The sequence below is a fragment of the Puma concolor genome, chromosome C1 (genome assembly GCF_028749965.1).
Source record: "Puma concolor isolate L17-30 chromosome C1, mPumCon1.1.hap2, whole genome shotgun sequence".
Lineage (NCBI taxonomy): Eukaryota > Metazoa > Chordata > Mammalia > Carnivora > Felidae > Puma > Puma concolor.
In genome coordinates, this window is record NC_141674.1 from 72,054,214 (window position 1) to 72,079,640 (window position 25,427).

At 36.7% G+C, this 25,427-nt stretch overlaps 1 protein-coding gene and 1 long non-coding RNA gene across 4 annotated transcripts in view; both read right to left on the bottom strand.

Moving 5' to 3' along the window:
• Positions 1-12,767, bottom strand: part of LOC147578138 (uncharacterized) — a 46,598-nt gene extending 33,831 nt beyond the window's left edge. For both annotated transcript variants that reach the window (XR_015254828.1, XR_015254827.1), the window contains exons 1-3: positions 8,490-12,767; positions 7,959-8,059; positions 201-325 (exon numbers count right to left, since the gene is read on the bottom strand). This is a non-coding gene — a long non-coding RNA (uncharacterized LOC147578138). The remainder of the gene's footprint in view (positions 1-200; positions 326-7,958; positions 8,060-8,489) is intronic.
• A 2,354-nt stretch (positions 12,768-15,121) lies between these two features.
• SYDE2 (synapse defective Rho GTPase homolog 2) overlaps positions 15,122-25,427 on the bottom strand; it is a 52,321-nt gene continuing 42,015 nt past the window's right edge. The window contains exons 6-8 of one of the 2 annotated variants that reach the window (XM_086717437.1): positions 24,155-24,383; positions 18,055-18,102; positions 17,363-17,486 (exon numbers count right to left, since the gene is read on the bottom strand). In XM_086717437.1, the coding sequence (XP_086573563.1) occupies positions 18,092-18,102; positions 24,155-24,383 (240 nt within the window). In that variant the 3' untranslated portion in view covers positions 17,363-17,486; positions 18,055-18,091. Of the gene's footprint in view, positions 17,487-18,054; positions 18,103-24,154; positions 24,384-25,427 lie in introns of both variants that reach the window. The other variant, XM_025912359.2, reaches the window with a different exon arrangement.

Here is a 25,427-nt window from a genome sequence, read left to right on the forward strand (position 1 = left end):
GACAATGACTCTGTGTCAGTTCAGGTTCAGCATGAAGCTAATGCCAAGGTAAGACTACATGTACAGGATATTTATTGGTAGAGAGAACGAAAGAAACCAGGGAGAGCCTTTAGACCTCACTGCAAGTCTGATGTGTATGGAAGGAGAGAGGGAAGGAAAAAGGTTCGGATGGGATGGGTCAGACTACTCAGAATGCTCACCTTTCTCGGACTCCGAGGCTTTGGAACTCAGGCCAATGCAGTGTGCTGTCTCCCCCCTTTCTGGGATGAGCTCTCTCCGAGGGCTCTTCAGTTCACACTGGGGCTCAAGCTGAGAAGTTAACCTCCTATAATAGAAGATGTGGGAATACTAGGTATGAATGAAAATGGAGCTAACTGGTGTGCCTCCTTCCAGTTCCCATGGCTCCAGTCCTTTCCCCGGCTGCCCACTCCTTCCTAACTGCCCTGTGGTAAGTCTTCTGTTTCTGCACTTCAGTCTTTTGATCTGACATGCGTTGTAGTGAAAATAAAAAGGGCTTTGGGATCCAGCCTCATCACCCTAGGCAAACTGCACTGTCCCCTAAGTCTTAGTTATACCACCTGCAAATAGGGGATAATTATAGCTACCTCACCCAAAGGTGATGTGTATAAAATAACTGGCACTCAGTGGGTGCTTAATAAGTGTTGCCTCCTTTTCTTGTTTAGCCTCAGGTACTCTGTCTCACAGACACACACACACACACACACACACACACACACACACCCCAGAGAAAACATAGTGTTTCTTCTTGGTCCTATGTAATAATCTCTGATTTTAATATTGTTAACAATAATGCTAATGTCTCTCACACTCAAATATGCTGTAAGCAGTGATTCTGCACACCTAGTCTAGTATTAGCCTTGACCATTTTAATATGATACCAGACAGGTTGGACGTACTATTTAAAATTTAAACAGCAGCTCTATTTTTTGCACAACTTAAAATGCTATGGCTACTTAGAAAATTAACCATTCTAATAATATGTGATTTTTTTTAGGTTAAATTTAATTATCATTCAGCTTTATAAGCTGCTTTTTGCCCACCCAGAAATGTTGTATAATTAAACGAGCATATTTTTTGGGTCCTCATAACCATATCATCTGGGTGCACTTCAGATGAAAAAGCTATTGGCTCCAGTAGATGGTGGTCAGTGGCCTGGGTGAACTCCCACAGCTTCACTAATCCACCACTGTAAATAATTAACATTTCCCTGTGCCCTCTACCCCTGAGCGTTGCTTGGGGTAGGCCACGTTCCACCCAGTTGCTAGGTTGCCATCACCAGGTTAGATACCATGTAACTGAGCAAGGCTCCCAGGGCGGAAATTAAAGATCTTAGTGAAGGGCAAATTAAACCCTGTGTGATGAATTCATTCCTTCCATGGCTGATGAGCTGTTTGAGGGTCACAGGCCATGTAAAACAACTGCACACCATCAGAGTAGAATCCCAAACACCAAAGAAACTAACCTTAAAAGTTTATTGGGGAAATGATGGTTAAAAAAATAAATAAGTGTAACTGCTTCCAAATGCTCTCTTATTCACAAGTATGACATTAAAAATATATGCAGTATGGTAACTGATTGTGTTTCCCTGCAATAATACCAATATTCCAAACTTAAAAGGACAGAAGATAAGATTTCTCTAAGTCACTTGTACATGCAATATTCTGGGCTGTTTTTATTCTTTTTTCTTAAAGAAGAGAAGGGAAGAAAATGTAAAATAGGAGATTTCACATTCTTCCCTGTCAATTCAAAATAGTTCTTCCAGCCTGAAGCCATATATTTTTTTAAATTTTATTTATGTATTTATTTTGAGAGAGGGGAGGATCGGGGGCGGGGGAGGTAGAGAGAGAGAGAGAGAGAGAGAGAGAATATTTTATCTTAAGCAGGCTTCCTGCCCAGCATGGAGTATGATATGGGGCTTAATCTCACAACCGTGAGATTATGACCTCAACCAAAATCAAGAGTCAGACTTTAACAGACTGAGCCACCCACGTGTCCCCTGAAGCCATTTTAAAAAAAAATTTTTTTTTAACATTTATTTATTTTTGAGACAGAGAGAGACAGAGCATGAATGGGGGAGGGGCAGAGAGAGAGGGAGACACAGAATCGGAAGCAGGCTCCAGGCTCTGAGCCATCAGCCCACCCAGCCACCCAGGCGCCCCTGAAGCCATTTTTTTAGGAATAATTATCCTTTTAAAAATTTTTTTAAAAAAGAAAAAAAGGAAAGAAAAGAAAACAGTATCAAGTCAAATCTAATACACAGCAAGTGTCTTCTTTATTTTGGCTTTAGTAAATAAGTTAAATCTATAATTATTTTTCACTTTTAATGAAGTTTCTGGACTGAATGGATCTAAATCTCACAAAAAGACAGAATGAACTCCCAATGACACAGAATCTAAGTAGGAGTCATTCTGGTAATGAAGCTATGCATCCAGAGGGATCTTGTCCTCAGAAATAATACACTGTAGACAGAATTTAAAAACAACAACAACAAAAAAACAAAAGAAAAAAAACCCCCAAAACTCTGTATCTGTTCATTATGAGAATCTTAATCTCAGTTGATTGAGAGTCCCAGAAAATCTGGGCAGGGAGAAAGGTGATGGAGGCTACCAATGCTTGTGAAATATCTGTGTGTACCTCCACATTTTCCATCCTCTTTGGCAGTTAGATTTGAGCCTGTGTCTGATTTCTAATCAACAGAACATGGGTAGAAATGGATAGAAGCCACCTCTAGGCTTGGCTTTACCTCATCTTGTGAAAGCCTCCAAGTGTTATGTGTTTCAGACGCCATGTTTATAATGTAAAGTTTCTCAACCTGTTTCAGACTTTACACAAGCAGTCAATAAACCTTTATTGTATTAAACAACTGATGTATCAGGGTTTATTTGTCACCACTCTATAGCCGAGCCCATCATGATGAATGCAGGTGGATTAGAGAATACTCAGCCTCATTAGAACGCATGTGCACAACAGTTAGTTGGAAATCAGGAATTGGACTTAAATCTGTGCACATCTAATAAGACACTAGAAACATTTTAACAGCCATAACTAAAGATATCAAAAGAAAACACAACTTTCTTATATTGGAAAATACCTCTATCTATAAACCATACACTAGATTCCAAGCAAATTCCAGCTTGTTCAGTAAGCAGGTGAAGTGAGATTGGCATATCACTCCAAATCCCATGTTTTTATTAAATAGTCAACACTAACGCTAGAGTGGTCATTTAAAAATCAAATCTGGACCCCATAATTTCCCTCCTTAAAACATTTCAACTGGCCCTTTTTGCCCTCAGGATAGGGTACAAGTTCTTTATTGATAACATAGCCCTGCTTGCTTTTTAAGCCCTTCTTTTACAGGTTTGGCTTCTCTACTTCCCCTTCAGACATTTCAGTCCACACTGTTTTCCACACATTCTACGCTCTCTCTCACCTCTGCTTCCTGGAAGATGCTATTCCTGTTCCATGAGTAAATAAAGCTACCAAGAATTTTCAAAATGCCCTAAAATGAATTAACATCTAATGCAGTACAACAATATCCACATACATTTAAAAAATGATTTATATGTATTCCTCCTATAGGAAATGAACAGTGCTCATAAGAATCTGTTTTAGAGACTATAACAGGAATTGACAATGTGATACTAATAGTTTTCAAAGTCACAAAGTAAGGCAACTATCTGGATCCTAATCAGAGCTTTGGAATTAGAGACAATTCTGAGCACTCAGTCCCTTACAAGCTTTAGTAATTTAACCTTGACAAGTTTCTGCTGTGGCAAAATAAATTCTCAAAAATGGCCACAGCGAAATTTCCCATCCCACATTGCCATACCCCCATCAAGAGATAGCCTCTATTTCCCCTCTCCTTGAAATTGTGACTTTGCGGTTTCTTCAAAGAATAGAATGCAGCAGAAATGACACTGAATGACTTCTGAACCCAGGTCATAAAGGGCGACACAGATACAGCTTCTGCCTGGCTCTCTCATTGGAAACTCACCCTAGGAACCCAGCTACCGTGTTGTGAGGAAGCCCAGGCTACATGGACAGGGCACATGGAGGTGTTCTGGTTGACAACCCCAAGTAAGATTTCAGCCAGTGACCAGCACCAACCACCGTACATGTGGAATGAACAAGCCTTCAGATAATTCCAGGCCTGAGCTGTCAAGCTACTCCGGCTGTTGCTGATTGGAGCAGAGATGAGCTATTCCTGCCAAGACCTGTCTAAACTCAGGTTTGTGAACATGTCAGCAAAGTAAATTTTGTCATTATTTAAAGCCATTAAGTTTTGGTATGGTTTGTTATGCAGCAGTAGGTAACTGGAAAAACCACCTCATTTTGGTTCTCGTGAGGATTAAGTGAAATAGAACATAGAAAACTCCCTATGGATTGTCTGAAACACAGTGAATGTTAGTTACCTATAATGTGTCCATAACTATGACAATTATCTCAAAATAGGATATTTATTTATTTCTATCCCTACTTTGTTTAAGAATTATAAAGAAGCAGGGGTGCCTGAGTGGCCCAGTCAGTTGAGCATCCGACTTTGGCTCAGGTCATGATCTCATGGTTTGTGGGTTCGAGCCCCGCGTTGGGCTCTGTGCGGACAGCTCAGAGCCTGGAGCCTGCTTCAGTTTCTGTGTCTTCCTCTCTCTCTGCCCCTCCCCTGCTCACACTCTGTCTCTCAAAAATAAATAAATGTTAAAAAATTAAAAGAAAAAAAGAATTATAAAGAAGCATACTGTATTTTCTGCTTTCAATGCATATAATCCAGTAAGACAATAAGCTATGTATTCAAATTATTACAATATAAAACAGAGTAAAATTAGTGCTATGTATCTTAAAATTTGATACAAGTCTTTAATAAATATCACACTGTGAATTTTGGAAACCTCTGGTGACTGGGATTGCATTTAAGTACGAGACGAGGAGAAGACAAGAGGAGCTTGGAAGAATGGGCTTTCAACTACATGCTCTTCTGTATTGTTGGAATTATTACAGGAAACATGCATTTCTTTATTTTTTATTATCCTTCTTTTTATTGAACTATTACTTACAAACAGTGAAGAGCACAAATTATAAGTGTGCAGCTAACTTAATTTTTAATTATGTATACACCCATGTAACCATTATCCAAACATGCATTATACGAGTTCAATCAGAACTTTCTATTACTATAGATTAGTTTGCATTTTCTATAACTTCATATAAATGGAATCATATGGTATGAACTTATTTTTGTCTTATTCTTTCACTTTTGAGATCCGTTCTTGTTTTGTGTATTAACATTCTATTACCTTTTATTGCTAAATAGTATTCCATTGTAGGGACATACCACAATTTGCTTGGTAGACATTTGGGTTCGTGGTTTCCAGCTTGGGGCTACTATAAATTAATCTTCTATGATCATTTCTGTGCAAGTTGTTTTATGAACATATGTTTTCATTTTTCTTGGATAAATATCCAGGAGTAGAATGTCTGGCTCATATGGTGTATATGTGTTCAACTTTTTAAGATATCGCCAAATGTTTCCAAAGTAGGTATGCTATTTTATATTTCCACCAACAGTGTACAAAAGTTCTAGTTCCTCCTCATTCTCACTAGTATGATCACTCTTTTATCTTTTATCTTTTTTTTTTTTTTTTGATCACTCTTAAAATTTAGCAATTCTAGTTGGTGTGCAGTGGTATCTCATTGCAGTTTTAATTAGCATTTCCCTAATGACTAATGATGTTGAGCTTATTTTTATGTGTTTATTTCCATCCACATGTCTTCTTTCATGAAGTATTTATTCACATATGTTGTTCATTATTCTTGAAGGGTTTTTTTTGTTTTTGCTCTTTTAGTAATTGAGATTTCAGAGTTCCTTATATATTCTGGATGCAAGTCTTTTACCAGATACATGCAAATATTGACTTTTGGTCTGTGGTTTATCTTCTCATTCTCTTAATAGTGTCTTTCAGGGGCGCCTGGGTGGCGCAGTCGGTTAAGCGTCCGACTTCAGCCGGGTCGCGATCTTGCGGTCCGTGAGTTCGAGCCCCGTGTCAGGCTCTGGGCTGATGGCTCAGAGCCTGGAGCCTGTTTCCGATTCTGTGTCTCCCTCTCTCTCTGCCCCTCCCCCGTTCATGCTCTGTCTTTCTCTGTCCCAAAAATAAATAAACGTTGAAAAAAAATTAAAAAAAAAAGTGTCTTTCAAAGGGCAGAAATTTTTAATTTTGATGAAGTTCAATTTATCAATTTGGTTTTTTATAGTTTATGTTTTGTTGACTTCTCTAAGAAATCTTTGCATAACCAAGGTTTTCTTCTAGAAGTTTTATACTTCCAGGCTTTACATTTAAATCTATGATCCATTTCACATTGATTTTCATGTATGGTATAATTTTTATATATGGATCAATGTTTTTTTGGTTTGGGGGGAGTTTGCATATAAATATCCAATTATTCCAGCACTATTTCTCGAAAAGACTGTCCTTTTTCCACTGTATTGCCTTAGTAAAAAATCAGTTGTGTATCAGAGAAAGACAGATACCATATGATTTCACTTATCTGTGGAATCTAAAAAACAAAACAAACAAATAAATGACTCAAATACAGAGAACAAACTGGTGGTTGCCAGAGATGAGGTGGGTCGGTGAGGATGGGCACAACAGATGATGGGGATTAAGAGATACAAACTTTCAGTCATAAAATAAATATAATCATGGCGATATAAAGTACAGCATAGGAAATATAGTCAACAATATTGTAAATAACACTGGTGACAGATGGTGACTACACTTATTGTGGTGAGTTCTGAGTAATATACAGAATTGTCAAATCAATATGTTGTACAGCTGAAACTAATATAACACTGCATTTCAATTATACTTCAACAATAAAATTTTTTTAAAAAGTCAGTGGTCCATATATGTAGGGTCTATTTCTGAACTCCACTATGTTCTGTAGATTTGTCTAGCCTGACACCAATACCATACTTTCTTGATTACTGTTGCTTTAATAAAAGACATCTTAAAATCAGATAGTGTCGGTCTTCCAAAGTCATTATTTTTTTTTCAAGGTTGCTTTGGCCTTTGTATGTATATTTATGTTAATTTGCACACGCAATTCTGACTTACTATGACTTTTATAAAGTTTCCGCTAGCTGATTTACTAGAGTTCAACCCCATTGTGACTCAGGCCCTGTGTAATTGCACTATGGATATAGCTGATAATGGCTTAATTGATATTCCATGGTGACTGAGGATTTAAGCAGATGAGGGCAACTGAGATGGTTAATAAAAAACCTGGCAGTCTTTTGGAAGCAAACATGACATGCAACTGTAGCAGCAGCATCCAGGGAGCTGAGAGTTAACAGAAAAAACAGAAAGAAACCAAAAGAGTTTCTCTAATATTTTCATATGCATACTCTTTACATTTAATAAACTCCTATTTTAAAATAAAATATAAATAAACCCTACCATCATTAATGCTTTTATGTTATTTATTTATTTATTTATTTATTTATTTATTTAGAGAGAGCATGAGCAGGGGAGAGGCAGAGAGAGGAGAGAGAGAATCCCAAGCAGGCTCTGTGCTGTCAGCATGGAGCCTAAAGTGGAGCTTAATCCCTTGAACCGTGTGAGTCAGGGCTTAACCAACTGAGCCACCCAGGCACCCCAACACCCAAGTGTCTTAATCAGATGATAAGACTGCGTATTTATACAGAACCAAATGGAAGGTAAGTTTTACTTATAGGCAGAGGAGGAGGCAGATTTGGCTACTGGGCACAGTGGGAAAAGGCAAGACTGGTCGTGGTACCTGAGGCTCAAGGCACCAGAGCTGGCACATGTCCACAGCAGATTGAGGAGGAAAAAATTATATCAAGAGAAGCAAGAATATGCCCAATTTTGGCCACTTTGCCCGTTGACCAGGATGCCCAATGGCAGCCATTGCTTAGCAATTACCTGGAAAATCCTTGCATGTTGGTTTTGGCTGCCAATACACACTTCTATTTCCTGTTCCATTTGACAAAGGGTCCCAAAGTTCATCCTGTGACATTTGGTCACTATAGGAGGAAGCAATAGAAGGTAATTGTTAGGGAATAACATCCTGTACCTCTCCTGTTTCCGTAAAAGGGAGGTAACTTCATTTCTCAAGAGGAAGGAGTATGGGAGGATCGCTTCCAGCTTTTCTCTGCCTCCCTCACTTAACTGTTCTCCAAGTTAAGTGGAGACTCATCTGACTGGTAAACTGAGCAGGACTTGAGCTTGCTTGCCTGGGAGCCTTCTGTGTTCTCTTACCCACAGGGCCAGCCTGTCTGCAATATGTACATTTTTGAATTGTTTTTTGTTTTTTAGCACTGAAAAGTTGTACCCCTGCCAGGAGAGGCTTGTTTTTAACTAACTCTACAGTGATTGGGTGGGAATGATCGGATCACAGGTAATGTAGGAAGAAGCCTAATTGGTCACAGACCCAAGTTATATTCTAGAGCTTACCTTCATCCGTGCTAAATCTGGTATTTTGATCTCCATATGTCTGGCTCCTAGGTCTTGGTTCTAATTTCAGGAAGGAAAAATAGGTATGTTGTTGGTCTCCTACCACACCTATGTTAACATAGAGGGGGTTTGGGGAAGATAGGTTGGTAGGAGAGGGTTAAAACAATAAGAGGAAACAAAATGAAAAAGAAAATATGGTCAGAGCCATGGCTCTGATAGGTCCCCAAACCTCAAGCTGCAAGGATTAGGCTTTGGCTCTGTTCCTGCCAGTGTGGGGTCTGCAGAGCAGCTGGGGTTGACAAACACAGGGCTCATGAGGAATGTGTTCCACTTGGGACACAATCTCACATGGGCTTCAGACAGGCCCTTCCTCACCCTGCTCTCTCTCGCCATTGTCAGCTCAAGATGAGACTTAGGCAAGTCTAGATGTAGTGTTTTTGTCCCTTAAAAAGAGAACAGCCTAATACCATCTGTGTGTCTAACCTCCAATGAAGATTTGACTTTTCTTGTGCCCCAATATTTGTGAAAGGAAAGGGGGAAGGATGGGGGCTATAACTTGGTATTTCCCTTAGTATGCAAGCCAAGGTATACAATATGAACTTACTTTTGTGTATAGAAAAAAAATATGGCCAACTTGTTTATGACAAATCATACTGGTTTTCCATTTATGGTAGCAATATGAAGTTGTACTCTAAAAATAAATTTAACTGAAAATAAAATTTTTTAGAGAGAATAAGAAAATATTACACATGGTACTTGAATATGATAGAAATTCTGAAGGTTGTCTGTGAATGATAGTAGTCTGGGATAGCTAAAAGTCATATGGAAAAGATCAAAAGATACCCAAAATATACATTAGTTTAGAGGCTATTAATAGCCATGTTGGATCTCTCTAACCATGATGAAATCTAGGTTTTGTGATAAATTCACATATTTTGTGACTCTTTTAGGAGTTAATTATAATCAGACAAGTTCATCTCCATTTTTTTTTTTTTTTTGGCTTCCAAAATGACACTTACAGTGAACTGAAGTCTGTGACTTACTTTAAAATGTACCAAAAATTAAGACAGATAATGGTGGATAGATGGATATATGATCAAACTAATATAACAAAAGGCTTACAATTATAGAATCTAGCTGGTAGATATATGGGCATTCACTGCATAATTTTCAACTTTTCTTTACATTTGAAAACGTTCGTAACGAATGATGTCAATGGAAACAGATACTACCATGCCTTCCTTTATAGTTTGGTTGACTTTACAGGCGAGTTTTGACACTGAGTACAGATCAAACATAGATTCATAACCTGGGACAGATGGCACCTTATGCTTTGACATTTCTTATCTACCAGTTTAGACAAGCTGTTGTCACTTACCTAATGATTCAAATTTGCCCTTAGGTTAAAACGTGGGCATTACAATGGCTACAGGGCAGGGGAAAGTTAGTCAAAAAGAGACTGCAAATGTTGGCAACCTGCAGCCCTTTTCTTGAACAAAGGTCAAGAACAAGGGGTCACTGTTCAGTATCTGCAGCTACGAGAAAAAGTGAGCTGCAGGCTTGCGGTCTCTCCTAACTTTCACAAAAATGTCTTGAATGTGAGGCACTTTCCCTTTTCTGAATTTAATGGTCATTGTATTTTTCTGAAGTTGGAATTTTAAACTCTCCTTAGAGGAGTTTCCAGTCAAAGAAGTATGTAGAATGTTGAGGCCAACACCAAGTTTTCACTTCATAAATACCTCCGTTAAGCAAAACAACAACAACAAAAAACCTAGATTAACTCAAATGACTTAAAAGCATGCCAGTGGCCTTATCAAACAGATAAGGATTAAGTTAACCCCATCCAGGGGAAGTATGTAGGAATTTTTCTCACTTGCTTAAAACAAACACCTGACATTGAGAAAGATAAAAAACATTAAATGTAGTGTCTGTCCCCCCAAATTGTCTCTGCTATTCTAATAGCAGACTCTTTCTAATAAGAGTCTTACTTATAGGGTTCATTCAGCTTTATGAAAATATTTTCTTTTACTAAAATGGAAAATAGGTTTTTCCAGTTCTAGCAAAAAGTGCACACTAAAATGAATCAGGATGTTTTTTTGCTCATGATTTCTGTAAACAAATAAATGACCCATTTTAACAAAAGCTCTCTCAGAGACCAACCTTCCTTATGGTGAGAAACACTTTTTTCATATACATAATATTTAAATAATTGTTTCTATTGAAACATTGCGATTCTGCAGCAAAAACAAAAAACAAACAAAAAAACTATTGCCTAAAATTTACCAACCCACTAAATTTTTAAGTTACTAATTTTCCCAAGGCTGTTTCCCCTTCCACAAGAAACATAGTCATAAAAAAAAAAGATAACTTTCTTAACCACAAATAATTACTACTCAGCAGTAAATATTTGAATAATTACATACACATTGCATCTCATGGCCCTTAATCTTTTCCTGACAAAAGGGCAACCATTCTCTGAGAATCCTTTTGTATTCATTCATTAATAATTAACTGAACATCTTCTGTTATAAATCTTAGGCAGATGGCAGTGAACTAGATATGTAAGGGTGCAGATATGCTTTTTTTTAGTTTTTCTTCCTAAATTTGGTTTAAAGGTAAACATTTTCTAAAGTTGTAACTGTCCATCGTTTAATCAAATAGTACCATAACTATTTGGTACTTGTTCCAAGCGACAAATCTCTACCTTCTTCCTCCCCCAGTTTTCAAGCCAGGCTACTGATTGGGTTTTCAGAGGCAGCCTCTGAAGTGGCATTTGAGCAGACAAGTGAAATGACAAAAAAATAACCACTCAAGTCAAATATGGATGAGGAGCACTTCACAAAGAGAAAATGGCAAGTGCAAAGATCCTAAGGCAGCAATCAAGACCTCAGTGTTGCTAGAGAAGAGAACTGAAGAAATTCAGGCTGAAGAGAAGAGGCTGAAGAAATTATATAGCAGTTTATCTTTTTTTTTAAAGATGACTTTGGCTTCTGTGGACAGGATGGATTGTGAGTGTGGAGAGAGGAGAGTGATAGCAAAGAGAAGAAACAAGCAGTAAGAGATGGAGAGATGATGGTGGCTTGGGTCTAGGGTATAGTAGTGACACAAGTAAGTGCACAGTTTCAGGATGTATCATAGAACTGTTGATGGGTTGGGTAAGGGGAGTGAGAGAAAGACTCCAGTTTGGGGGCAATAGAGTAAGATGAAGACAGGAAAGTGTGATATTTTGTCACTGTCAGGCGGCCTGGCATCTGAAGCCCCTTCTTAAATTCATAGAATTTACTGTTGTGTAAATTCCAAGGAAAGGATGCTAGCTAGTTGCTCCCTCCCTGACACCTGGAAGCTGGGGCACAATCTGATGCTTCTGTCAGGGACTTTGAATCAGGAACGGTGCAATATAACCAATTCCAGGGGCACCTGTGTGGCTCAGTTGGTTAAGTGTCAGACTTTGGCTCAGATAACCATCTCAAGGTTTGCGAGATCGGGCCCCTCATTGGGCTCTGTGTTGACAGCTCAGAGCCTGGAGCCTGCTTCGGATTCTGTCTCCCTCGCTCTCTGCTCCTCCCCAACTCGGTCTTCTCTCTCTCTCAAAAACAAACATTTTTTAAAAATTAAAAAAAAAAACAAAACTAATTCCAGTGGTGTGCACGGGATTGTGTTTGGTGCCAGTGGTGAGAACAGCAGCACCCTAATCAGTCAGCCCTGGTTGCTGTCATTATGATAACCTAGCCTCTCTTAGCTCTGCTTATTTTCCAAGTCTATTCCTCCAGATTCCTCATTAAAAAAATGTTGAGGTATGACTTATATAAAGGGCAAAAATCTTAAGTATGGAACTTGATATGTAAACACCTGTGAAGTCTCCACCTAGATCCAATTATAAAATATTTTTAGCATCCTAAAAGTCTTCCCTCTGAAACTTTTTAAAATTAGTCCCATTTCTGCCTGAATTAGCCAGTCAGTTTTTAGCTGAGCCAGAAAGCAACTAAGAACTCTGATTTCTGGTACTTCAATACTTATCAAACGTTAAGTGAGCACTGGGCTGAGAAAAGAGCAAAAGAGCATTCCTCTTCATACCAAAGTCCTCAGGTCTGTAAGATTCAAATTAAAACTTGTTATTATTAAACATAATACAACATTATCACTTTCCAAGTCCCTAAAAGTGACTCTATGAGCATCATTACCAGGTACCAAAGCATTAGTACTTACAGTTAAACTGGACATTATAAACACTACATTAATAATAGCAACTTCCACTACAAGAAGCTCATTTAAAAAATACAGTAGAGTCACCACAATCTCATTTGATGGTAACTACATCCTTCAGCTGCTCAGGCCTTACTCACTCACTCACAGACTCTCTCACAGTCCACTGGCAAATTCTTTGGGCTCCTACTTACAAAACATAGCCTGAATACAACCAGTTCTCACCACCTCTAATGCTTGACTTCCCTGATCTGAAACTACCAACTTTCTTGCCTGGACTACTGCAAAACTGGATGTAAGAAGGTAACAGAGAAGGGGATGCCTGGCTGGCTCAGTCAGTAGAGCATGCGACTCTTGATCCTGAAGTCGTGAGTTTGAGTCCCATGTTAGGTGTAAAAATTACTTAAAAATGGGGCGCCTGGGTGGCTCAGTTGGTTAAGCATCTGACTTCAGTTCAGGTCATGATCTCATGGTTCATGGATTTGAGCCCCCCATTGGGCTCACGGTCAGCGCAGAGACCACTTTGGATCCTCTGTCTCCCTCTCTCTCCGTACCTCCTTCACTCACGTTCTCTCTGTCAAAGATAAACTTACAAAATAAATAAATAAATAAATAAATACATACATACATACATACATACATACATAAATATTAAATTAAAAAAAAGAAGATAATAAATGCCTTCAACGTTCTCGAGGAAAGTGAGTTAGAACCTGGCACTGTAGATCCAAATCAAAATGAAGTACAGGGAAAATGAAGGCCTTGTCAGACATGCAAGGACTCAAAGCTTTCTCTCTCAAGCACCCTTCTTGTGTGCAGGGTTGGTGAGTGTGGTGGGGGGGTGTGGGAGATATGAGGGGTGGCAGGAGGTGTATATGTGGGGGGAAGTACTTATAGATTTCAGCAAGCAAAAACACTATATTAAAAAAAAAGATGTAAAACAAAATCAAATACAGGAATGCAAGGAAAACATATCCTAGGATGATAGCTAAAAACCACTTTGTCCAAATTCGATAAAGTTGATTTAAAAACTTAAGATGATCTCAGGGTTAGAGTGAAGATATTTTTCTTCTGTCAAAGAAAAATAAATAAAGGCAAGCATATACTTTAAGAATCCCACGATGAGAGCTAAAAGCATTCTGAACAAATTTGGTAATCCAATACCATGATAAAATAATTGTTACAGTAAAGAAAGCATTTTACTTCGGTCAAAAAAAAAAAAAAGCAATTACTCCAGGAAAAAATAAAAATCTGCAAAATCCATGACCTAATTCTTATTTTTTTAAGTTTATTTATTTATTTTGAGAGAGATGGCACAAGTAGGGGAAGGGCAGAGAGGGAGGGAGGGAGAGAGAATCCCAAGCAGGCTTCACACTGCCAGCGCAGAGCCCTACGCAAGGCTCGAACTCAAGAAACCGTGAGATCATGATCTGAGCCGAAATCAAGAGTCAGGTGCTCAACCAACTGAGCCACCCAGGTGCCCCAAGGCATGACCCAATTCTGAAGCAAATAATACACAGCATGATTTGGAGGAGTTGATGGCTAGCAGATAAAATAACTCATTTGACCTTTAGCTTGGAATATTCTGCATATGTCAGCATAGATCTGAGGACATAAGATTGGATATGTAGGAGACAAAATCACCTGACTTACTAGTAAATGCTTTTGCATAATCCAGCACATAATGGCTAGTTACTGATTTGTTGTTTTTAGAAACATATAAAGGAAAAACCTAAGTCAAATATAGTTCCCCCAAATAATATACATCTATTAATGCTGATTAATAAACTAATTGTGTAACTTAGAGAAGTTAGGAGGTAAAAGGCAGTAATGAGCTGAAAGGAAAGTATAGGGTTGGTCATTTCCACAATGGTAGCAAGCCAAGAGACATTGTTTAATACAGATGGATCAAGAAATAAAGATTACTAGTTATAAAGGAAACCAAAAGAATATAAAATGGGGAGGAGGAATGGACATTCCTTAATATTCATAATGAACAATCAACAGATACTACTTAAATGACAAATCGAGAAACAGGCACAGTAAACCTAGATCAAGTGGTAGAGATAGTAGCTACCTAAAGAATAAAAAGTGGCTGTTACCTCTGAGAAGCAGGATTGGTGTGAATGGCAGGGAGGCACACTTCTACTTTTTATTTTCTATCCATACGGATTGCTTGAAATTTTATTCAGGTACATGCACTAAAATTAAGATCGTTTTTAATCCTAAAAAACATTGGGGCAAGTAGACTTAGAAGGGAATGACAGCTGGTAGTCTGTGTAGAGAGATCCCAGGAGTTTATAAAAAGCAGGTATGAAAACCCAAAAAAGATTTGAAGTTAAGGGCCATTTAAAGTAAAGGCGTAAATTACAGAGCACTACTAAACACAGCAAAGTCAACAAAAGAGATTTACAGTTAGGACTCGGTGATCCAGACAAAATAAATGCTTAGTATTTTCTATTTAAGACAGCAGAGATGAAACTATTCCAATCCAAATTTATATAACAAAATAAATCTGGCCTTTAAGGTATTTCAGATTCTGGAAAATTCAATTCTGCACAAAAAGAATTTGTTACATGGATTTATGGATAACATTTGATTGTCCAATACTTTAACATGTTTAAAAACAATGACATTAAAATAAGTGATCCTTAAAATCATGATGATAATTAATAGCATGACACCAAGGTTATAATTCTTTAATAAAACTTTTACATTTCTGGAACAACTTATTCAATTCATACAGTATACATGATATAGCAAACAAAGTCTTCCTATAAAACATTTAAAGTACATTTCTTTTGACTGTTTAGATATATACCTGTCACAAATTCTTTTGGTATTCTTCTGAATTGTTATACAAAGCTTTAAAAAATGAAATTTTCATATAAAAATAATTATTTATCTGGCTTTTTAACAATTGAGTTTTCAAATTAAATAACAAGGTGTTCTGTTTATCAGTGTATATTTAACATAGAAATAGTTAAATACTTTAATATTTAGAAAAACATCAAGAAGTGTTTTCTACTGGCTGCTACATCTTTAAGTTGGTAATTCAAATTTTATTTATAATTTTAAAATTACATGTTCTGTGGGTATAAAAGTTTAAAAAAATACATTCCAATTTAATAAAAAGTCTTCTAAATTTACATTTTTCAAACACTGCTGTGACTGCTATAATGCCTATCTGGTAGATACACTTAGCCAAAATAAGTTATTTTAAAAAATCAATAACATGGACTATGCCGGCAAGATTTCTTTAGATACATATGAGGGCAATTATAAAGTCAATGTTATCAATGTACTACTACAAATAAATAATACATTTAAAGCACAATTACTCTGTTTTAAAAAAGCAGAACATAAAAATGCATAGAATAGGTAAAGATTTTTGAAGTGTAAATCACTAGTGCAGAAATCTGGGCATTTAATCCCTTAAGAAGTTAGAGAATTTCAATTTAAAAGATGACTTCTCACTAGGGATACTGTGACTTTCTGTGAATAAAAAAAGAAAGTCTATTATTTCTATTCAGATGCCTCTAGTGTTTTGGTTCAAGTGTTTCTACAGAACTCCTCCTTTAACTTAAATATTCTTTCCCTGAAAAAGACATTTGAAGCTAATAATTTTGGCCTCATGACATATATACTTTAAAGATACATGTGATTCTGTAGCCCATGCCTCCTCTCATTCTAACATCTATCCATATATGCACTTATAAATATACACGTTTCAGGTTTATAAAAATATTTAGTTTTCATAAGCTTAAATAATTACTGAACACTAATAAGAATACATTAATATTTGTATAATTTTACTTTTATTTATAAAAAGTTTTTTAGAGCAGCATTTGCATTGCAAATGAAATATGATCAAAGGATGCTGCAGTGTACATGGGCTCACACCGCAAACCAGACGGAGCAGCTACCACGTTCCTCTGAAAGAAACACCTGTTTCAGCTACAAAAGAGCAGTTCCTATAAAGTACAAAAACCATGAGGGGTCAATAACTTATCTGAACCTTGTAAGTGCATTTAAAAGTCATCTCCACAGAATTGGCCATATTTGTTAAAATATTCACAAGTCCAAGTTATCTTTGCCCCAAGAAAAATTTTCTATTGAGATAAGTAAAAACTGTATTAATGATAGCGTTTTTAATGGAATCACATGAACTTATTAGAAATTAATGGAATTTTTAAAAGTAAAAAAATAAAACCATTGTGAGCGGTATAAGAAAATGAGAAAGATTGATTTAAAATTTAAAACATTACAAAAAAGCAAATAAAACCTCTCAATCTCAAACACTCATATTAAGCTTGTTTTTGTTGAGTTCACGCTCCAGATTTCCAATCAAAGTATCAATACTTTCCTGTAGATCTTTGAGATTGACTTTTTGGTCCACTGTAGACTCAATTGTCTGCATTGTCAAATACGTCTGAAATGTGTACTCTTCGGACAAGGGTACTGGCTGTTCAATCATTATATCTGGTCCATACATTTTGCTACAATTTTCTCCGTTTTCTCTGTCTTCTGAAGGGACATCATCATAATCTACGTCATTTAAATTTTCTTTTGTATTTAAAAAGTAGTTTTCTCCACAGCTGCTCCAGTCGCCTGCATACCGATTGCTAACTGGACTGTCTAATCTGGTTTGCCTCGGTCTAAGTATTCTTGATGAATCAGTACCACTCAAATTTAACATGCAAGGTCGTTCTTTCTTCCTCCTCAAATAACTTAGAGAAGACTTCTGCTCTGGGAACAAATTATCTGTTGATTCTTTGACAGTTAAACGTTGCGCTGGAAACAAACAATAAATTTGCTTAGTCACAGCCATCCAACTGGCCTTTAAAAAACAGAGCTAAAGATAAGCCATTTAATAATCAACTACAAACATGCATTAAAAACAAAACATGCACACTATTTTAAAAAAAGCATTCCATAATTACTTTTTTCTAACCAGACATAATCAAGATTAGGGGCAGAAGCTAGTAGAGTGGTCAATGGTGCTAATTCATGCCATATCATAACATCCCCAAACAAATAAAATTTCCAACGCTGATTAACTTTCTGTGCAAGTTAATTATTATCTAGCTGTAATTCAAACAGTAGCTAAGCTGGTAGCTTCTTGTATATTAAAAGCTAGAGCAAAAAGCAGGCAAGGCACGTTGGTGTACAAACAAAAAAACAAAACAAAAAGTTCCTTCTTCTGCAAACATCTAAATGAGGCAAAGACATCTAAAGTGCTCACTCTAACCTTTGTGCTTTTTTGCAATTCTATTAGCAGCTGTGTCATAATTTATTTTACTAAGCAGCCCAAATTTCACTTTGATAAAATGCACAAATACTAAATTTGACCACTGGTTACCTGAGTTTGATTATACAGCATTAGCTACTAATAGTCTTCATTTATTGCCTGAAAATAGTACAGATATTTTATTTTCCCATTCTAGTTAGATATCTAACAATCTCAAATAACATTCCTCATATTAATTTCTTCTAAGAGTATGCATTGTGCTGGCCATATAGATTACCACAGATATACACATAACTTCATGACACACCAAGGCTTCACTGCTTACTCTTTAGTGCATATTGAACAAAACATTTGCCTACGGTTCTTCTTTTTTTTTTTTTTTTTTTTTTTTAAATTTTTTTTTTTCAACGTTTATTTATTTTTTTGGGACAGAGAGAGACAGAGCATGAATGGGGGAGGGGTAGAGAGAGAGGGAGACACAGAATCGGAAACAGGCTCCAGGCTCTGAGCCATCAGCCCAGAGCCTGACGCGGGGCTCGAACTCACAGACCGCGAGATCGTGACCTGGCTGAAGCCGGACGCTTAACCGACTGCGCCACCCAGGCGCCCCGGTTCTTCTGTATATAAGATGGACTTGAATGTTGAGGCATAGCTTTTGAAAACTACCCTTAATACTTTCCTCTTTTTGCTTATTCTCCACTAATAAATGCCTCTTCATGTACACTTTCTTTCACTGAGATACTTATTATCAGTATGAATATATTATCAGTAATAACACACCCACTTTACACTCTCCAACATATAACGAATGCTTGTTCCTTACTGTACAAAACAAGATAATTGCAAAGTAATACAAACTTGTATATAGTGCTAGTTTTGCAGACTTACAGTGATCTTAACAGCATTTTTCAGGGGCACCTGGGTGGTTCAGCCGGTTGAGCCTCTGACTTCAGCTCAGGTCATGATCTCACAGTTCATGAGTTTGAGCCACATCGGGCTCTGTGCTGATAGCTTCAAGCCTGAAGCCAGCTTCTGATTCTGTATCTCCCTCACTCTCTGCCCCTCCCCTGCTCACACTGTATCTCTATCTCTCAAAAATAAACTTAAAATACATTTTTCAGAGATTACATAATTTTTTGTACTTAGATTTTATTAAAATACTTGATAACTATCTATAGGTATGTTTCTAACATTTCCATTTGTCTATATTTTTATGATGGCTATTATATATAATTATGAATAGCTAAAATCTCTTGAGCTAAAATTTTCTGGAAAACAAAGGCCTGATATTTATTTTTTTTGATGTTTTATTTTTGAGAGAGAGTGCATGCGAGTGTGCCCATGAGTGGGGGAGGAGCAGAGAGAGAGGGAGAGAGAGATCCCAAGCAGGCTCTGTGCTGGCAGCACAGAGCCCAAGCAGAGCTCAATCCCACGCCTGAGAGATCATGACCTGAGTCAGCACTTAGCCAGCTGAGCCATCCAGGTGCCCCTGATATTTACTTTAAATTGATCTTTAATAACAGTATTAATATAGAATGCCCCATGCCATTAACTGAAGCAACTGCAGAATAAATAGCTGATTTTTTCCACTGCTTAATTATTCATATTCCTTTTTCTCCTCTAGCTGCTAATCTCTACTAAGTCTCCTGGCTTTTCTCCCTCATTTTCTTGCTATTCCTGTTCTTAGTGCTTAAGTGGCATGCCTGTTGTTTTCATTACAGTACTTTGCTAACCTTGAAGTAATCTGGTTTGTGATCCAACCAAAGTAAAACTTTTTTTTTTTCTTTTTTAAGTAAGCTCTATGCCTTGGCAACATGGGGCCTGAACTCATGACCCCAAGATCAAGAGTTGCATGCTCTATCGACTGAGCCAGCCAGGTGCCCCAAAGTAACGCATTTTTGACTCTGGATTGAGCCTGTCTTGTCGTGCTCTCATCTTCTGACATTCACCTTCAAAACCCAGATTTGTTTTGTTGCCAGTTGCTTAAACCAAATCCCTATTCAAACATTATTGTTGTGTATTTTCTTGGAAAGGATTTAAGAAACCAATTATGGTAATATTTTATATCTTTTGGACTAAGAATTCAATTTCTGAAAAATCAACCTCACTGACTTTTTAAACTACTGATGGTGGAATGCTTTCCTATTAAAAATGCAGAGAAACTGGCTAATTTTGACCCCAAAAGTTCTGGTTTTTCTAGTACTATGACTGTCCGTCTTCAACAGAATAAAATTAAAAATGCGATCTATAAAGTTGCTGAAAATGTTTCAAAATGTGATGGTATGTACTAAGAATCTTAATTTTCTTATCTTGTTTTCTACTGGTGGATTTATATTTTCAACCATCACCTAATATTATTAGCCTTTTGTCTAGAGTATAATTGCCTTATTTAATAGAATATATTGAGTGCCTCATTAGTGCCAAGCACTGTTTTAGGACTTAGGTGTATAAGGGTAAGCAAAATATAGTCCCTGACCTCATAAAGGTTAGTCTAGTGAGAAAAGTGAAACAAAAAGGAATAGGAAAAAATTGATAGCTTTTTCCCAAAAAAACCTGCCCAAAATTTACTCATCATAGAAAATGTGATACAGCAAACAGCTAGTCTAGGAGTTACACTCTCTCTAAAGCTATTTCCCCTTCTATAAAGAGAAAGAGTGGCCTATCAGTAAATTTCAATATTCTTCTTACAACAGCAAGACCATTTTTAAAAAGCAACAATTTATAAAAATCCAATACATATAAAAGATGAAACAAAAACTGTTTTGATCAAAAGGGAAGTGTGTTTCCATTTTGTTCCCTCACCTGTTGCCAATCTGGCTCCAAAGCTGCTTCCAAAGAACCTTAGGGCTTGGCAGAAGACAATCTGAAATACCACTGGCAGGATGATTTTTACCTCTCGGTGCCAATATGCTAGGATTTTAACTGATCACTTTGAAGATAAGATTTTTCAAATGGAAAGCTCAAAGCAAATTTCACTATTGCCCCAAATGAAAAAACAAAAAATAACACAAAAGTTAAAGTAAAAACGAAGGTGGATGGGAGAAATGTGGAACCAACTCTTTTTTTTTTACCTCCAGAGTAGGGGAAATTCCAAAAACAAAAATATGTAAGATATGCATAGCAAGGAGTCAAACCTTCTATCTAACACATAGAGATGGGCATTTACCAAGTTAATGCACTATGGCTCATTCTCTGTATCACTATCAACTTTCTCACGCACAGTCACTGCACTACTTTTATTTGATGTCTGCCTTCTCTTGAATCCAAAAACAAATGATTTAGAGGGCAAAACTAACTGGTATTTACTCTCATCTTTCCGCCCTTTGTCTGAGGTACTATAACTAAAGAAAAGTACAGGTTATAGAAAAGGAGGCAGATGTTTTTTTTAATTGAAGTATAGGTGACATGTAATGCTATTATCACTTTCAGGTGAATCAACTCTATACATTACACAGTGCTCACCACAGTAAGTGTAGTTATCATCTGTCACCAACATTATCACAATATTGTTGACTATACTCCCCATACCATACTTTTCATCCCCGTGACTTTATTTATTTTATAACCGGAAGTCTGTATTTCTCCCATCCAAGTACTAACCAGGCCCTACCCTGCTTAGCTTCCAAGATCAGACGAGATCGGGCGCGTTCAGGGTGGTATGGCCGTAGACTGGAAGTCTGTATTTCTTAGTCCCCTTTACCTATATCACTCCTTCCCCCATGCCATCTCCTCCCTGGCAACCCCCAGTTTGTTCTCTGTATTTATGAGTCTGTTTCCAGTTTTTTCGTTTGTTTGTTCATTTGTTTTGGTTTTAGATTCCATATATATGTGAAATTATATGGTATTTGCCTTTGTCTGACTTCTTTCACTTAACATGATACCCTCTTGGTCCATTCATATTGTCGTGAATGGCAAGATCGCTTTTTTTTTTTAAATAGCGGAGTAATATTCCATAATTAGTATATACACCACATCTTCTTTATCCATTCATCTACTGATGGGCACTTTACGCTGCTTCCATATCTTGGCTATTGTAAAGCTGCAATAAACTTTTCAAATTAGTGTTTTCATTCTCTTTGGGTAAATACCCCATAGTGGAATTACTGTATTGTATGGTATTTCTATTTTTAATTTTTTGAGGATCCTCCATACTGTTTTCCATAGCAGCTACACCAATTTATATTCCCACCAACACTGCACAGGGTTCCCTTATTTCCACATCCTCACCAACACTTGTTATTTCTTGTCTTTTTGATGCTAGCCATTCTGACAGGTGTGAGATGATATCTAATTGTGGTTTTGATTTGCATGTCCCTAATGACAAGTGATGTTCAGCATCTTTTCATGTGTCTGTTGGCCATCCATTTGTCTTCTTTGGAAAAATGTGTATTCAGGTCCTTAGAGGAGTTATTTTTAAATAACATTAACCTCTGATACAGAATCAATGATAAAGAAATCAGGTACTGATAGTAAACTGTGTTTATCTCTCCAGGTAAGCAAGTTTTAATTTGTGATTAGAACAAAGATGGCTCCTTTCCCAATTCCTGATGTTTATTACAATTAAAGCAGTTGTAGGAAAAACTATAGAAAACACATTTGAAACTTTAACCTCAGAGATCCCTTATGTTGGGCACCAAATGCAGAAATCAAACCAATTAGCCAAAGAATCTTGATTCAGGATTTTTAAATAATTAATTATATATACCAATTATATATACCAATTTAAATAATTAATTATATATACCAATTATATATACCAATTATATATACCAATTGGTATATTAATTAATATACCAATTAACTATATATACCAATTATATATACCAATTTTAAATAATTAATTATATATACCAATTAATTATATATACCAATGTTAAAAGACACATTAGAAATGACTTTTAAGCTTGTGTTTGAAAGAAAGCAAAAATTTTAACTTTCCAAATTTAAAAGTTGAAGTTTTTTATTCACTTTTTAAAATTAGTTAGATGTATTTTAAGACTAAATCAAGCATTTTGTTGCACTTTGGTCTATCCTTACATATATCATTAAAAGAGTAACAAAGAGCTAACTTTATGCAAAACACTTTGGTCACTATCTTTGATGCTTTATCTGCAGAATCTTCACAACAACCCTGAGGTAGGCGCTATTTATAGGAAGCATACTGAGGGGAATTAAAGTATGTGCCTGGGCCACAATGGATCTGAATCCAAGCCTGACTCCAGGAGCCAACCACTTTTACCACTGTATGCTACATAGAGCTCCTAAGTACTTTCATGTTTGGTACTATGCAGGGTAGGGAAGGGAAGCAGGCATTACTATAGGATAAGAAAAATTTGGAACCTAAATACAGCATTAGAACATCTAATTAAACATGTATTCCTTTTAGCTCTGAAACTATATAAGAGATATAGTAGGAAAATAACTGTCAGCTTTTTGTTCTTGACTGGAACAAGGGATGGATAAGAAAGATGGAAAGATCAAAGATAACTGTCAAGTCAAGCCTGGATAATTTGAAGAATGACCATGAATACAGTAAAAATGTCAGGAAGAAGAACTGATTGAAGGACTAAAGAAGTTAATATTTACAGAGTACCGGGGCGCCTGGGTGGCGCAGTCGGTTAAGCGTCCGACTTCAGCCAGGTCACGATCTCGCAGTCCGTGAGTTCGAGCCCCGCGTCAGGCTCTGGGCTGATGGCTCAGAGCCTGGAGCCTGTTTCCGATTCTGTGTCTCCCTCTCTCTCTGCCCCTCCCCCGTTCATGCTCTGTCTCTCTCTGTCCCAAAAATAAATAAACATTGAAAAAAAAAAATTAAAAAAAAAAAATATTTACAGAGTACCTATTATGTGACAAGAACTGCACTGAGCAGCTTAACATACGTAACTCCTTATTTAAGCCTCCTATAAATTCCCTAAATATTATTAAAGTCCATATGACAAAAGACGATACTGAGGCTCTAAGATGTTAAAGAACCTGCCCAAGACCAGACTGCTAATACGTAACACAACCAGGATACAAATCCTGATCTGACTAAATCCAAAATGTGCACAGTGATCTATAGGTCTATTATATTATCAGCAAAAGCAAAATATTTAAATAGAAAAAGCAAAATCTAGGAAATATTTTCTGCAATCATATATGGGCATATTTAGTGATTAGCTAATTCAAACACTCTGCCCTTGAAAGAGAAAAGTATTTCCAGAGAATCATTTACCTGGCCAGAGTTGAAGTAAATAATGAAGAACTTCAATATGTTTTTTGAAATCCAAAGCACTTGCAAGTTCTTCTGAATCAGTAAAGACTCTGTTGTTATGGTTAGTGTCTTGCTTCTGACTTAATAACACCGGTCCGAAGCACACAGCCAGGTTCTGGCACGTCATCTTATTCACTTCATGATAAGAAGCCACCAATTTCAAATGATCCAGCAACATCTTTAGGGTTGCCTGAATTAAGTTAAATTACATTTCACTTAGTAAAGTCATACACAGGAGCAAATTTAAGGACACAATTTACAGCAGAAAATATAAACAGACATTCTGTTACTTTTCAAAAGATTGTTTCAAAGCTTGGACCCTTAGGTTCCAATGACATAATTTGATTGATTAGATGGTTAAAATGTATAGTCTTTATAAAGGCTCATGAATGCATTCCAAATTTCAACTGGCGTCCCTAGGAAAATATACATCAACGTTTTCTTCTCTTCCCTCCTCTAAACTGACAATAGCAAAGGCTATGATGGAAAAGGGATTAGGTAAGAGTGTTTATCTTTAAGAACAGATAAATCCTCTAGTCATAATCAGGGGACTGCCAGCCTTAAACTTAGGAAGCTAACAATTTCAAACGTGGCCAGGGTCTATCATGATCCAGAATAGGAAAAAGGCCAATGTGCTTAACTAACAAATACTTCAAGTAGACAAACCATGGAAAAAAGAATAGACTAGCTAGAGATGAAAAAAATTTTTTTTGTTGTTGAAAAAGAATACTTTTTTTTAAAGTATTTTTATTTATTTAAGTAATCTCCACACCCAACATAGGGCTTGAACTCACGATTCTGAGGATCAAGGATCCAACTGAGCCAGCCAGGTGCCCCCAAAAAGAATATTTTTCAAAACTTGAAGAAACTAGTAAGGGGTGGAAGGTTATTTAGGTCTAAGCAATTATGGAAAGAAATGATGTTTTTGAAGTACTGGCATGTGATCAATCATTTAACAAATAAAATGAGTGTATAATTTCTTCTTCATAATTGTATTAAAGAAATGAATGCCAAGTAAAACTGTAATTTTAAAAATTATTAAAAAAAAATCAAAATGACTTATTTCTAGAGCCAAAAGTAAAAAATGGATTCAGTGATCAGAAGGTCATTAGTAACCTTGGCAAAAACAAGTCCAGAAAGATAGGGTAGGGAGCCAGATTACAATGTGTTGAGTAGTCAAGAGTGGTGAAGAAATAAGGACAGCCGAAATAAATATTCTTCTAATGTTCGGCTG